General features: G+C 49.5%; 1 protein-coding gene across 2 annotated transcripts; it reads right to left on the reverse strand.

The window, feature by feature from the left end:
- Positions 1–1,788: 1,788 nt before the first annotated feature.
- On the reverse strand, positions 1,789–14,656 carry TACC3 (transforming acidic coiled-coil containing protein 3). Of its 2 annotated transcripts, none has more exons than XM_084798066.1 (15): positions 14,481–14,656; positions 11,917–12,079; positions 11,660–11,802; positions 9,329–9,410; positions 8,262–8,994; positions 6,599–6,651; positions 6,191–6,294; positions 5,272–5,368; positions 5,090–5,191; positions 4,592–4,668; positions 4,468–4,511; positions 3,658–3,818; positions 2,388–2,494; positions 2,183–2,303; positions 1,789–1,999 (listed from the first exon to the last, which is right to left on the reverse strand). In XM_084798066.1, exons 2-15 carry the CDS (start codon positions 12,076–12,078, stop codon positions 1,934–1,936), a joined length of 2,052 nt encoding a protein of 683 aa, XP_084654192.1. In that variant the 5' UTR covers position 12,079; positions 14,481–14,656; the 3' UTR covers positions 1,789–1,933. The 2 variants fall into 2 exon arrangements, with proteins under 2 accessions (XP_084654192.1, XP_084654193.1); XM_084798067.1 differs by having other exon boundaries at positions 8,799–8,994; positions 14,481–14,651.
- Positions 14,657–14,827: the final 171 nt, after the last annotated feature.

Raw genomic sequence — 14,827 nt, forward strand, 5'->3', positions numbered from 1 at the left:
AAAGACAGGCACCACCACTCCCGGCTGCTCACCAGACTCTTGACCTCAAGCCCACCTATCCTCACAACATCATCCTTCTTGTCCATGTATTGTGGCCCAGGACTGGCTCCACCCCCCCCCCCCCCCGACCCCGAGATAGGGTCTGTGTAGCCTTGGCAGACACATCGCTCTGAGTTCGAGGCCAGCCTGGTCTACAAAGCAAGTCCAGGACAGTGATCTGCCTACCTCTGCCTCCTGAGTGCTGGATTAAAAGCGTGCGCCACCATGCCCAGCTTCAGGACTGGCTTTAACACCTGTTGGTAACTACAGGAGGACCTCCAGTCTGCAGCTGTAGACTAGCAGGGAGTTTTCACAGCAGGTCCTGTGACTGTGGGCCTGGTTAAAGGGTGCTTACTTCTGGAATGGGGACCTCGGCTTGAGTCTCTCTGGTTGGGATCCACATTCATTCCCTATTGAGAGGAAACACTGCCTCAGGTTCAGCCATAGGCCTGGACATCTGTTCCCACACACTGTGCTGTAGCCCATACAGCAAGAGTGAGTTTTTTGGGAACACACGAGCGGTACTGATTTTGTCCCACCCAGACATGCAGACCTCCTCAGCCTTCTTGCTAGTTGGTCCCAGCAGGTGACTAGGTCACAGCTGAGATTAGGACCAGAGAGAGGCTGGACTCTCTGGAGTTCCTGGACCTGTCCAGGACTCCTCACCACACTGTGTCCCTAGCCCCACTCTTGTACTACAAGGCCAGGGTAGCACACATGATGGGTTCTTTCTTCTGAGGTACTAACCCTGATTGCGGCTTGACTTGAAATGGTCTACTTAACCTGTTTTTAATTTTTTGCTTTCTAAAGGCAGGGTTTCTCTGTGCGGCCTTGGCTGTTCTGGACTGACTTTGTAGACCAGGCTGGCCTTGAACTCACAGAGATCTGCTTGCTTCTGCTTCCTGGTGCTGGGATTAAAGGTGTGTGCCACCACACCTGGCATAGCCAGTTCTTCTAAGAGATACCTTTCCATCTTGGAGGGAAGCTCCTTACTCCTTAAGATATAGGATGTTGTAAAGAGAGGTAAAACATTCTATTCTGGGGCTAGAGAGATGGCTCAGAGGTCAAGAGCACCGTCTGAGGTCAATTCCTAGCAACCACATGGTGGGTCACAACCATCTACACTGAGATCTGGTGCCCTCTTCTGGTGTACATGCAAGTAGAACACTGTGTACATAATACATAATTTTTATTTTTTTCCCACACAGGGTTTCTCTGTGTAACCTTGACTGTCCTGGACTCGCTTTGTAGACCAGGCTGGCCTCTGACTCACAGCAATCTGCCTGCCTCTGCCTCCTGAGTGCTGGGATTAAAGGTGCAATAAATAAATAAATAAATCTTTTAAAACAAAACAACATTCCATTCTGCAGGGAGCCTCCTTAAGCTCAGGGAATAAGTAACTTAATAGCTTCAGGAAGTTCTTGAATTTTAGTGTTTCTCTAGACCCACCTCTCTTCCCAAGTTTATAGAACAGCATTCTCAACCTATGCTGGAAGCGAAGGGTTGCAAACCCTGTGGGGTCACCTAAGACCACAGGAAAAACAGATATTTACATTACAGCTCATAGCAGTAGCAAAATTACAGTTATGAAATAATCTTATTGTTGAGGGTCAACTCAACATGAGGTGGATCCCTGTAAGTTCGAGGCCAGCCTGGTCTACAATGCGAGTCCAGGACAGCCAAGGCTACACAGAGAAACTCTGTCTTGAAAAACCAGAAAACAAACAAAAATAAACAACAGGACCTAGGTTGACTTTGAAATTAAACTTTAGTTTTTTCAGAGTAATGTGACTTAGAAATGAATAGTGGTTAAAAGACCACACAAAAGAGAGATATTAGACAGACAAAGAAAAGGACAGACAGACAGAAGAGGGCTGGTGATAGCTGGCTATGGTCAGATCTTCTCCATTTTAGAGATGAGGTCATCACAGATCCTGGTCAGCTCATCATTTTCTTTAGTCTGAAGGAGAAAAGATGAGGCTGGTTTCTGTGGGGTTTCAGAGGGAGTGGCAACTCAGATCCCACCCGACTCAAGTAAGAAAGGAGATTAGAAAGGAAAAGCCTGGCCGGCCCTGGACTTCTGAGAGATATGGCCAGGCAATCCCTGTATGAAAGCCAGTTCCAAAGCATGGCCTTGCCTTACCTTCTGCTCCACAGTCTTCTCCAGTGAGTGGATCTGCATCTGTGCCTTCCTCAGGCTTGCCTGGAAAGCCAGTGCCTCTGCTTGGGCCTTGCTGCGTACCTGGGCGATCTCCTCATTTGCACTTATGGGGCAGAAACAGAGACACAGGGCTAGGCCTGGCCCAGCAACAAGCTGGCCAGCCCCCATCCCAGGATCTGGCACTTACAGCTTAAGCTTTTCTTCGGCATGGGCCTTCAGCGCCTGGTACCTCTGGCCTTCCCTTTCAATCTTCGCTATGTATTCCTCAACACACTTCTTCAGTGACTCTTCATTCTTGAGAACGGACAGGTAGGAAACACTAAAGGTGCGCTGTTCCATCAGAGCCAGAGCCCTGTCTAGGCGCAGACTAGAGATACTTATGGCTTTTGGGGATATTAGTGATACAGAACTTGGCATTTTCCCTTTAGGAAAAGCCTTGAGTTGGGTGAGGTGGCACACGCCTTTAATCCCAGCTCTCAGGAGGCAGAGGCAGGTGGATCTCTGTGAATCTGAGGCCAGCCTCGTCTACATAGTGTGTTCTAGGACAGCCAGGGCTACACAGAGAAACCATGTCTCAAAAAACAAACAAAACAAGCCTCTTGATGTCCACTTACAGTCTATCCCACCTTCAAGGTGCAGAGAGCTTCTGGATTTCCACTTCTGGGACCCGGACCTGATCCCCAGGCCCTATACCACCAGGCATCTGCTCCTGCTTCAGAGTGCAAGCCAAGAACAGGACCAGTGCATACTACGAGCCGGCGGCAGCACAATCCTGAGGGATGTATGCAGTCTTGCTTCCCCAGGGCACTCTGTGGACCTTTCATACCCACAGTGAAAAGTTGAGACTACCGAGGGTCATGTAGCAGGGGTACTGGAGCTCAGTAGCTGGCTTTTAAAATGACTTCCGTTTTCTCCACTAGATACCATGGGGAAGTTCAGTTTTCCCTTTCTTGCAAGATATCCCCGAGCTGACTATCAGCTATACTACAAACTCCATCTTTCTTTCTTTCTTTTTTATTTTGTTTTTTTGAGACAGGGTTTCTCTGTGTAACAGAGCCTGGCTGTCCTGGACTCACTTTGTAGACCAGACTGGCCTCGAACTCACAGAGATCCACCCGCCTCTGCCTCCCGAGTGCTGGGATTAAAGGTGTGCGCCACCGCCACCACCCGGCCACAAACTCCAACTTTCAAGAATACCAATTTCAGGGTTTTTTTGGGGAGGGTTGGGGATGGCTAATGGAGATTGAACCAAGGGCCTCATATATGCCAGGCATATGACCACTGAGCGGGGAAGCCCCTCGACTCCTCTGCTGAGGCTCCCACAGCCTCCAAACCTCTGCCTCACAGATGTGGTTGTGCAGCTTGTCTTGTTGCTAGGATATCACATGCCTGGTGCCAAGGACCCACGGGTGTGGACTACGCCTTGTAAAACAAGGACCAGAGGAGACACAACACACCTTGCGGTAGCCTTCAATCACTTCCTTCTGCTTCTCAAACCGCTTGAAAAGGTCAGAGAAGGACTTTTCCATGGAGTTCAGGTCTGCAGTAAGCTGGGCTCTCTCTTTTAGGACCTTCTGGATTTTGTCTTCAGCAAGTTCCTTCTGTTTCTCAGCATCCTCTTTAAAAAAGCCAAGCACCTGGGACTAAGAAGCAGCCACTACACTGGGGTGCTGGAAACAGCACTAAGACAAGGGGTGAGACACAGGCAGCTGGAGAGATGAGTAGCCAGGAGCAGGGGGCAGCAGGTGTGGATACTACTAAAGTGACCTGTAACACGGTAAGCCCCCAGCCTCATTTCATGCCCTCTAGAATGTAATATGGCCCAGAAGATAGCCTTTCCCATGTCAGCCCCATCAGGAGCTTGTCCCAGATCCAGCAGTGAGATGCTTAGATAACACCAGCAAGATCTGGAAGTAGCAAGGGCCAAACTCTAAGGTCCATGTGAGGGCATGGGTCATGTGGCTTATAGGTCTTAGGGGGAAGGAGAGCAGGAAGACTGGTCCTAGCCATCACTGGCTTGATAGATCCCTACAGGATCTGTGTTTCTACTCTGATACTTGCAATTAATTATCTCTGGGGAGGGGAAGGCAGGACAGGGCACGGTGTGACAGTTGCATGGCACCTGTCCCTCCTAAGAGTTTTGGCCACCAGCTGTTCAGGGAATGTCGGTCACATTGGTACCTCACTTCGTTAAGCCCTCACACCTTCAGTGGCTCCAGAGCATGGTTTGGAAGGAAGGACACGGGGAGGGCACAGCTGGCACTCACCCATTGACTTGTACACGATCTTCTCAAACCCATCCACGATCTTCCTACAGAAGAAGGGAAGAGGAGTGGGTATCTGTGACTATCTCGCAAGCACACCGAGGTCAGCACTGGGCCAGAGTCTTACCCCATCTCCAAGTACTTCTCGTTGAGGTCCTCATACTTGCTTCTTAGCTCCAAGTTCTCCTGATGTGTTGCATTTACCTACAAAACCACACACCTGTGATGGCGGGCAGACCACAATCCCAGGGCTCGGGGCACCTTTCCTACTAGGGATTGTTTCATTCACATCCAAGGTCTCTGGAGATATGCTACTGTGTTATAGGAACTCCAGTCGTGAGGCCAAGTGGGGCTGCTGGTCACGCTCATGAAGGGAACCTGCTTTGGGGGAACCCAGCAGGCACTTGAGTATCTCTTAATGTGTTAATCTATTCACCACAAGGGGGCTCCCCAAACCCATTCCAGTTGGCTGTATCTAAGCAGGTACCACAGGCCCAGTTCAAGTGGGGGCCCTCAGGGGTGCCCTGGTGATGTTCATTGATCTGAGACAGACAGAAGGATGGAGGAAATCCCTTCGGGCAGCCTGTGTGCCAAGTTTACAAAGACGCTACCAGCCTGTTCTCACCAGTGCGTCCAGGTCTTTCTGGCTGTATTGCAGCACATCTACAATAGGCTCAGCAGGAAGGAGACCTCTAGGCTCCAGGACACACAGGGGTGGGCCTGATACCTGTGTGGGTAAAACAAAGGCTCTCAAGGTCTCATCTCTTTAGACCACAGAAATCTCTCTAAAGACATTAAAGTGCTTACAGGAACATCCAGAGTGCCCAAGAAATCTAAATCCACAAGCTTGGCTTCCATCGGATTTCCCGCAGCAGACTCAGCAGACTCATCTGTGTCCTGTGTACTGAAACCAAACACCTCATGCTCTGAGTATTGAATAGGGCAAATAGGGCATAAAAATCAGTTCTGTTATTTAACAAGCTTTGTGTTTGGGTCTTAGTCTAACAACAAAACCAAAAGAGAACACACACACGAAAAGGCTAGGAGTCAAGACTGTAGCCTGGGGCTGGCAGTTACTGGCTCAAGTCCTCCTCCTCTCTGTCATCTGCTCACTCACGGTGCCCATGAGCCATGCCTGATGCTTACAGTATAGCAAGGTGTAGACACATTAGATGCCTTACTATGGTGTCCTCAGAGCCCACAGGGTCAATACCTAGTTAGAGGGGGCAAATCCTTTCTTCCTAGGTTTCAAGAGTCTTGTGTTAAATTTAGCAAATAATTCTCAGTATTACTTGATTTATATTTTCTTCCAAAGTAGTAGTCACCAGCCTAGATTTTCCACAAATGTCAGATTTGAAGGCTCTATGGCTTCTGTCACAACTATTTAGGTTTGCTTTTATAGTTTAATTTGTCATAGATGATTCATGAAGAAACAGGCACAACTGTGGAACTAGAACTCCACTCATAAAAAGACTGTCTGACCTGGCCCAGCTTGGGACTCCTAATTGTGCACTTAGTGCTCATGTGAGAGCATGGCAGAGCTCCTTACTAAAACATGGACTACCTGACTCACGAGGCCAGCTCTAGGCTCAGTGTCCTGTTTGTCTACCACCAGCACTTAAGTCTAGTTGAGATTAGCCCTTTTCTACAAGTTTTTAATGAATACACTTAGTAACAGCCACTAGACTCCTTAGTTTGTGCTAACCGTTTCAAAGGAGGGACATACCTATTTGTCACTGGGACCACTGGCACTGGACGCAAAGGGCTCTCTTTCAGGAGGGGGTCAAATTTCAAGTACAACGACTGCTTCCTCCAGGCTGACTCCTTAAACTGAGAGTTGGAGAGATGGAACAAGGAAAACCATCAGGACTCATCATTGCTTCCACAGACACATCCCCAGGAGCCAGGGCACTCTTGTTGTGCAAAGGAGGCTGGGCAAACCAGAACACAACCTGAGGGTCCAGGATTATCTGCGAGTGAGGGGGCACATGGGTCAGGACAATGGCTGTTAGCCTCGGACATGACCAGCCACAATGTAGGAGCCGCAGGATGCTCCAGGCACTGAGCATAAGTGGCCTGGGCTGACTGGGTTACACATTTCAGGTGAGGCTGCCATAAAGGGTTAAGAACCTACCGAGGAAGTTCCAAACTGCTCCAGATAATCCACTTCAACGCCAGTACCTAGAACTGAGACAGTGAACAATAGTAGCCATTCACCTTAAGTACTGCAGGCCTTGAGTGCTGCATACTCCAAATACTCAACAGAGTGGGGTCACTGTTCTTTGGAATAAATTTAAGAGGTTGTTCCAGCAGCCAACCTAGCAGCTTAGCAGCTTCCCAGCTTCTACGAAGAAAGCCCCAGTTTTGTACAAGGAGAGCAGTCCTCTTTCCCACTTCATATTCAGAAAAGACACTTAAAAAAAATTCTATCCCAGGGCTGGAGAGATGGCTAAGAGGTTAAGAGCACTGCTTGCTCTTCCAAAGGTCCTGAGTTCAATTCCCAGCAACCACATAGTGGCTTACAACCATCTATAATGAGATCTGGTGCCCTCTTCTGGCCTGCAGGTATACATGCTAGCAGATTACTATATACATAATAAATAAATAAATCTTAAAAAAAAAAAAATCTATCCCAGCCGGGCACGGTAGCACATGCCTTTAATCCAGTACTTGGGAGGCAGAGGCAGGCAGATCACCACGAGTTTGAGGCCGGCCTGGTCTACAAAGCAGTCCAGCACAGTCAAGGCTACACAGAGAAACCCTGTCTCAAAAAACCAAAAAATAAAATAAAATCCTAGCACTCAAGAGGCAGAGGCAGGTGGATCTCTGTGAGTTTGAGGCCAGCCTGGTTTACAAAGAGTCCAGGACAGCTAGAGCTGTTACAAAGAAAAACTGTCTTGGAAAACACACACACACCACCACCACCACCACCACCACCACCACCACCACCACCACCATCAAGAAAAACAAAAACAAAGGTGGGGGGAACTTAACAACACACACATACACACACACACCAAAAACCAAACCAAAATTCTATTTCAGGTTGACTAAATGTGAAGATGTTCATGGAAAGAGACCCAGCTGTCACTTTTTCTTTCTGGAGATTGTCTCTCTAGGCCAGGCTGGCCTTGAATTCCCTGTGTAGCGCAGGAGGACCCTGAACAATTTTTCTTTTCTCTTTTTGAGACAGGGTCTTGCTGTATATCTCTGGCTGTCCTGAAACTCGCTCTGTAGACCAGCCTGGCCTTGAATTCAGAAATCCACTTGCCTTTGCTGGAATTAAATGGCCTGTGCTACCACTATCAAGCTGGTCAAGGTGTTTCATCACACCAATAGCAACCCTAACTAAGACAATACCCACTCCTCTTTTCTGGGGGGAGACAGGGCTTCTCTGTGTAGCCTTGGCTATCCTGGACTCTCTGAAAACCAGGCTGGCCTCAAACTCAGAGATCCTCCTGTCTCCGCCTCCCTGAGTGCTGGGATTAAAGGAGTGCATCACCACACCCAGCTCAATACCGCATCTTTTAAGGACCAAACATTTTCAGTTTCTTCCCTCTTCTTGAAACAAGGTTTCTCTGTGCGACAGCCATGGTTGGCCTGAAACTCAAAGAGATCCTCCTGCCTCTGCTTCCCCAAGTGCTGTGATTAAAGGCATGAACCACCATGCCCTGCTGGGACTGAAAAGTTTTTATGTGAATTAGGCAGGGAAGAGCCTGTGGAATAACTACCTGCAGGTATATAATGTCCATAGGGACTTTCAGGGGACCTTATGATGATATGTCAGGGCCACATACCTTCTGCTGGGTCTCTGAAACTCTCTTCCTTTAGGTCCAAAATTGGGTCTAGTCCCTGATGGGAAGGCTCCAGCCCTGGCTCAGTAGGAGGGGCCGTCAGTTCATTGTCCAAGACAGGCTCTGGTTCCTGATGGGAAGGCTGCAGCACCGGCTCACTGGGAGTGGCCATGAGCTCACTGTCCATGATAGACTCTGGTCCCTGAAGGGAAGGCTGCAGCACTGGCTCAATGGGAGCAGCCATGAGCTCACTGTCCATGATAGACTCTGGTCCCTGGAGGGAAGGCTGCAGCACTGGCTCAATGGGAGCGGCCATCAGCTCACTATCCACGACAGACTCTGGTCGCTGAAGGGAAGGCTGCAGCACTGGCTCAATGGGAGCGGCCATCAGATCACTATCCATGATAGATTCTGGTCGCTGAAGGGAAGGCTGCAGCACTGGCTCAATGGGAGCAGCCATGAGCTCACTGTCCATGATAGACTCTGGTCCCTGATGGGAAGGCTCCAGCACTGGCTTGATGGGAGAGGCCATTAGCTTACCGTCCACGATAGACTCTAGTCCCTGATGGGAAGGCTCCAGCACTGGCTTGATGGGAGAAGCCATTAGCTCACCGTCCACGATAGACTCTAGTCCCTGATGGGAAGGCTCCAGCACTGGCTCAATGGGAGCGGCCATCAGCTCACCATCCAGAACACTCGTGGAAGCTGAAGTGCTTGAGGAATTCAAGATTCCCTCCTAGAGGAGAGTCAGCATCACCTTGCACAGTGAGGTTCTGGGTGAAGCAGAGCCCCACCCACTGTCCTTAAAGTAAATCCAGCTAAGGAGGCAGCTCTAGGGGAGGGGAGATAGTAGCATTGTTTCCTATCCTGTCACCAGAAGACAGCTGGTGGCCTCTTGTGCCATGTTATTTTTCTTTTTTTGAGACAAGGTCTCACTCTGTAGCCCAGGCTGTCCTAGAACTCAGAGATGTGCCCGCCTCTGCCTCCCAGAGTATGCACCCTATGCCTCAATGTTATTTTTCTATACAGTATGTAATAATGTGACAGCACCCATCCATGCACACACATACCTGTAACTTGCCTTCTGCTCTTAGGATCTCAGCTGCCGACTGAACAACAGGGGCATCATCCATTGGGGCCAAAGGCAGCTGGCTGCGGAGGCAAGAATCAGAGCTGGGTCTTCCCCGCGTTCCTTTGACTATTTACCTCCCTCTTGTGTTGCTTCCCTTGAGCAGCTGCTCACGCTAAAAGGCACATGAGTCTCTCTGGAGGTGACAGACTGTTGGCTACTGCAATAAAAGCACCTAATTTCAGGTCACAGCTGCCCCTTGGAGTACCTAAGAGTAGTGGCTTGCTGTGGTGCCCACTTTCCCCCACTTTAAAAAAGAGAAAGAGAGAGAGAGAGAGAGAGAGAGAGAGAGAGAGAGAGAGAGAGATGGTCTGGAGGTTAAGAGCACTGGCTGCTCTTCCAAAGGACCCAGGTTTAATTCCCAGGACCCACATGGCAGCTCACAGCTGTCTCTAACTCCAGTTCTAGGGGATCTGACACCCTCACAGAGACATACGTGCAGGCAAAACACATAAAAAAGAAGAAAAGGCCGGGCGTGGTGGCGCATGCTTTTAATCCCAGCACTCGGGAGGCAGAGGCAGGCGGATCGCTGTGAGTTCGAAGCTAGCCTGGTCTACAAAGTGAGTCCAGGATAGTCAAGGCTACAAAGAGAAACCCTGTCTCGAAAAACAAACAAACAAACAAGACTGGCTTCATAGCAGCCAAGTGCCAACTTGTTTCTGAGGTTGGTATAGACAGTGTTTGACTTAAACACCAATCACACTAGACTGAATTTCAAAAAGTACAAAATAAAGTTGTAAGGATACCAGAAAAGAGCAACAGGTTTAGGTGGGCTTGGATAGGACAGAGAAGGCACAGAGCCCAGAGAGGTCATGCCATTAAACTTAGGAGCACAAAAGTGATGTTTTACTCCTCATGTTTTTCTCTCTAATATAAAACAAAACATTAGAAAAAAGCTTCAACACCTGAATTAGTAAAAACAGCAAAACCATACCAGAGTTTGCTCTTGCTCTGGATAAAGATATCTTTGTGTTTAAAAACTTTTTTTTTTTTTTTTAATGTGCACTGGTGTTCTGCCAGCCTGCATACTGTGCGAGATCCCCTGAAATTGGAGTTGCAGAGTTTTGAGCTGCCACGTGGGTGATAGGAATTGAATCCAGGTCCTCTGGAAGAGCAGCCAGTGCTCTTTTTTTTATTTTTTATTTTTGGCTTTTCGAGACAGGGTCTCTCTGTGTAACCTTGACTGTCCTGAACTCGCTTTGTAGACCATGCTGGCCTCAAACTCACAGCAATCCACCTGTCTCTGCCTCCCAAGTGTTGGGATTAAAGGCGTGTGCCACCACTGCCCGGCCCGCAGCTAGTGCTCTTAACTACTGAGCCATGACTCTAACCCTAAAGCCAGACTGGTCAAGTGCTAATTCTGAGGCAAAGTGTTAGCATCTGCTTGTTATTTCCATTGGATTCCTGGCAGGGAAATGCCTTACGCACCTGTGGGTGAAGCTTCTTTTCATCCTTTTAACTACACCTGCTGTTTTTTTTTTTTTAAGTTTATTTTTATTTTATATGCATTGGTGTTTTGCTTGCATATTTTCTGTGTGAGGGTATTGGATCCACTGAAACTGTAGCTACAGACGGTTGTGAGCTGCCATGAGGCTGCTGGGAATTGAACCCCGGCCCTCTGGAAGAGCAGGGTCATCTCCCTGGCTCCACCTGTTCTTGCTTTTTAGGTTTTTCAAGACAGGGTTTCTCTGTGTAACAGCTCTAGCTGTCCTGGACTCGCTTTTGTAGACCAGGCCGGCCTCTGCCTCCCGAGTGCTGGGATTAAAGGCATGTGCCACTACACCGGGCTGTTCTGGGCTTTCTTAATGCAGGTAATGAGGGCTGAACTCAGGTTATCACGCTGTGTAGCAAAAAGTATCAAGGGAGCCATCTCCCAAGCCCCGATTAATTGATTGTATGATAATTTCTCTGCCTATGAGCTCTATCTGCTCCCTCCAAGTCTTGAGCACAGGAAGGAGGTAAGTGCTAATTTCAAGCAGAAGGGAGAGATAAGCAGAACTCAATAGAAAGGAAACTATAGATCATTTTTCTGGAAATGAGATCTAGTTATTCCATCAAGTTATAGAAATAAAGACTGGGTGGTAGGGGCACAGCAAAAGACTGAAGGATGGAATTAAAACAGTCCAACTACCGGATGATTAACTCTCCTACTAACAACTGTGCCAGGTACTGCACTTAAGGGCAGTGATCAGGAAAAGAAGTCCAGATATGACAGGCCTGCAGACTTTTGCAACAACCCCCAGAGAGGATAGAATCAAATGTCATCACTTACTTCTCTTTCTGAAAGAAGACACAGTGGTCGTTTTCTAATCCAATACTGTCATCCAGAGCAAAAGGATTGTCAAGTTTGCTGGTCATATTAGGACTTAGGATTTTCTGTGTCTGTGGATCCCGAAGAGGTGTCTGAAAAGTCACCTAGTGAAAGAGGAGGAGAGTGCTCCATAACACAAGACCTCACAAGCAAGCCAAAGAGCCAAAGGTCCTCAGAAAGCCCATCCCACAGCGCCACATGAGGACACACATACATACCTTTGCTGCTTTAGCTTGGTTCTTGGGCGGTACATTTTCTTTCTGTGACAGACGAAGAACAGAGGATCTTCCGGTAAGTTCCGGTTGTGAAAACAGGAAGTCACAGCTTTCTGGATTCTTTTCACTGGGGACATTTTCGTCATTTAAGATATGCAGACTCATTCTGAAAAAACCAGAGTATGTTTTAGTCCCCAGGAGGGTCAGTGATGCCGCGGCCCATGCACAGAAATGCCCTACGAGTATAGCAAGCAGATATGCTCTCAGCGAGTGCCCGTCACAGGCACAGTTACTGCTCAAAGTAGGTGTCATCTGCCAGAGCCCAGAGCCCCTTGTACTGCACAGGGTCTACTTTAGCCATGTCTTGAGCCAATTGCTAAAAGGGGTCAGGTAGAGACAGAGAGAGAACCAGGTATTTGGAATGGCTCCCATTGAAGACTTAGACTGTAGAGCAGGAGCTGGGGATCTAGTCCTGGCCTTAAGAGAACCACAGAGGTGGTGGCATTGGAGCACACCTTTAATCCCAGCACTTGGGAAGGCGCAGGCAAGGGGCCGTGGGTTCTTGGACATGAGACCTTGGGAGCTCTGGCTGAAGAGTAAGAAGTGCAGAGGGAAGAAGTCATCAAAAAGAGAAGCTGGGGCTGGAGAGATCGCTCAGTGGTTAAGAGAACTGTCTGCTCTTCCAAAGGACTGAGGTTCAATTCGTAGGACCCACATGGCAGCTCTCAACTGTCTGTAATTACAGTTCCAAGGGATCTGACACCCAGACACCAATGCACATGAAATAAAATGAAATAAATTACTTTTAAAAATTAAAAGAGGGGGGGCGGGGAGGGAGAGAGAAACAATTGCTGATTCTGTTTTTGGGGCCCACGAGGAAAGACGGGAGGGAAGGGACAGATCAGCGAGGTTTTTTTTTTTTTCCCCGAGACAGGGTTTCTCTGTGTAGCCTTGGCTGTCCTGGACTCGCTTTGTAGACCATGCTGGCCTCAAACTCACATCGATTCGCCTGCCTCTGCCTCCCGAGTGCTGGGATTAAAGGCGTGCGCCACCAACGCCCGGCTCAGCAAGGTTCTTGTAGCCAGAGAGGTAGACTAGGTTGCTCAGCAAGGTACACAGGTCATAGGGTAAGAAGAAAACAAATCAAGAGCAATGTTTAGGATTTCTGGCCAGCAGCACTAGGGGAAGGGCACTGCAATGGCTGTGGAATTGACAAGCAGAGGCCTCTGAACTGTATGGCTTTGGATAAAGTCTTTCTGGCAGGAAGGTGTAAGAACGGCCGGCTCAGCTATTGCTTAGGATGGGGTTTCTTTTGTGGGGGGGGAGGGTAAGGGAGGGGCAGCATGGTGCAGGGAAACGCATGTGAAGGGGAGGCCAAAGGTTGTTGACATGAGGTATTTTCTTCAATTGCTCTCTACCTTATTAGAGTAGCTACCTGAACCTGGAGCTCACTAACTCAGCAGGACTGGCCAGTGAGCTCCAGGGACCCTCTAGTCGGCTTGCCCAGTGCTAGGATGAGAGGTGGGCGCAGTCATGCCACACAACCTGTGGCTGGGTGCTGAGGACCTGAACTCAGGTCCTTCCCCAGTGCGCGGAGGGAGTTCTTGGGGGGGGGGGGCAAAGCTTGACAAGCCAGGTTTGGGTTTTCACTGCTTCTTGGTGCAGAGGTGACACTGGGTTGGGAGAGGACGCATGTCAAAGCTTTTTGACGTTGCTGCCGCACACCTGTCCTCATGAGATTAAAGCACGGGGTCTAGGTGCCTGGAGGAGACCATACAGCTGAAGTTGATGATGGTCTCCCAGGTGGAGTACTAGGGGTGGGAGGAGAAGGGAAGGAGGAGACCTCTCCCACCTGGAACAGTGTTGGCAGGTGGGAGTTTAAAAATCAAGCGATCATGACTGGAAATACGCATTTCTGAGTCAAACTGTACAGGTATAGGCGTGTGGTCATCCTGGTAGCTAGAGTGGAGGAAAAGGCCTTAGACTTAAGGAGCCTGTTCGGGGAAGGATGCTAGAGAAACTGGAAACCATCTGTAGTCGGGAAGAAAGCGTTTCCAAGAGAAGCCACTTGAAGCCACTTATTCAGAGGCCGTGTAGCCAGGCCTATAGAAGGACGACTTAGAGGCACCAGCCCAGTACCAACAAAGTGTCCCCTAGGGCAATGGGTTCTGGAGAACAGACGCCAGACAGAACAGGTTTGCAGAAAAGGTAAAAGAAAGACTTGGGGCGAAGGATATCCTGGCTCTAAGATACGAATCTCATATACGACACACTCGACAAGAACCTGGAGAGTAAATAGGCATGCGCGTCCCTTTGGAGGCTTATCAGTTGGCTCAAACCGAAATCATCGGCAGCCCGGAAAGCAGCCTGTGGGTGCCAGTCCTGCCTAGGCGGCTTGGTGGATCCCTTAGCTCAGCAAAGTGGTCCTTAGAGGTAGGGGTGGCTCCTCAAACAAAGAGAGAAAGCGAAACTGCCCAGGAAGAGAGCGGCATCCCCGCCAGTAGGAATCCAGATCCGCGGGGCTGATCCCCAACCCCGCCCGTGGGAAATGGGAAGTCGCCGTTTACCTGCGTACTGGTGCCGGGCCCGGGGCCCGCGCCGCCGCCCACCGCAAGGGAGGAGCGCCGCGCCTACAGCGCGCTAGAAATACAAGCTGGGAAGAAACCGAGCAGAAGGAATCCCGAACAAGCTCCGCTCTCACACAGTACGTGACGGTCGTCCGCGGAGCCCGCCCAAGATTCAAATACCGAGAGTGGACTTCCCGTAGCCAATCAGCGCGCGGCAAAGGAGGCCCCGCTTAGCAGCAGGCGGCCAATACCAGGACACACTGGTCCCGCCCTTTACGGCAGGTAGTTCCGCTTCCGGGACCGAGGGGGACAGTGGGCGCGTCGGGGCGTCTGGGAATAGTAGGCTT

This window comes from Acomys minous (assembly GCF_964271855.1).
Source record: "Acomys minous genome assembly, chromosome: 10".
Taxonomy (NCBI): Eukaryota; Metazoa; Chordata; class Mammalia; order Rodentia; family Muridae; genus Acomys; species Acomys minous.

Coding starts and splice junctions, on each gene's coding strand:
- TACC3 (XM_084798066.1), bottom strand. CDS start 12,078: ATGAGTCTGCATATCTTAAATGACGAAAATGTCCCCAGTGAAAAGAAT. Junction 5,369..6,190: donor GTGGTCCCAGTGACAAATAG/GTATGTCCCTCC, acceptor GTTTGGTTTCAG/TACACAGGACACAGATGAGT. Junction 2,304..2,387: donor GCCGAAGAAAAGCTTAAGCT/GTAAGTGCCAGA, acceptor CTGCCCCATAAG/TGCAAATGAGGAGATCGCCC.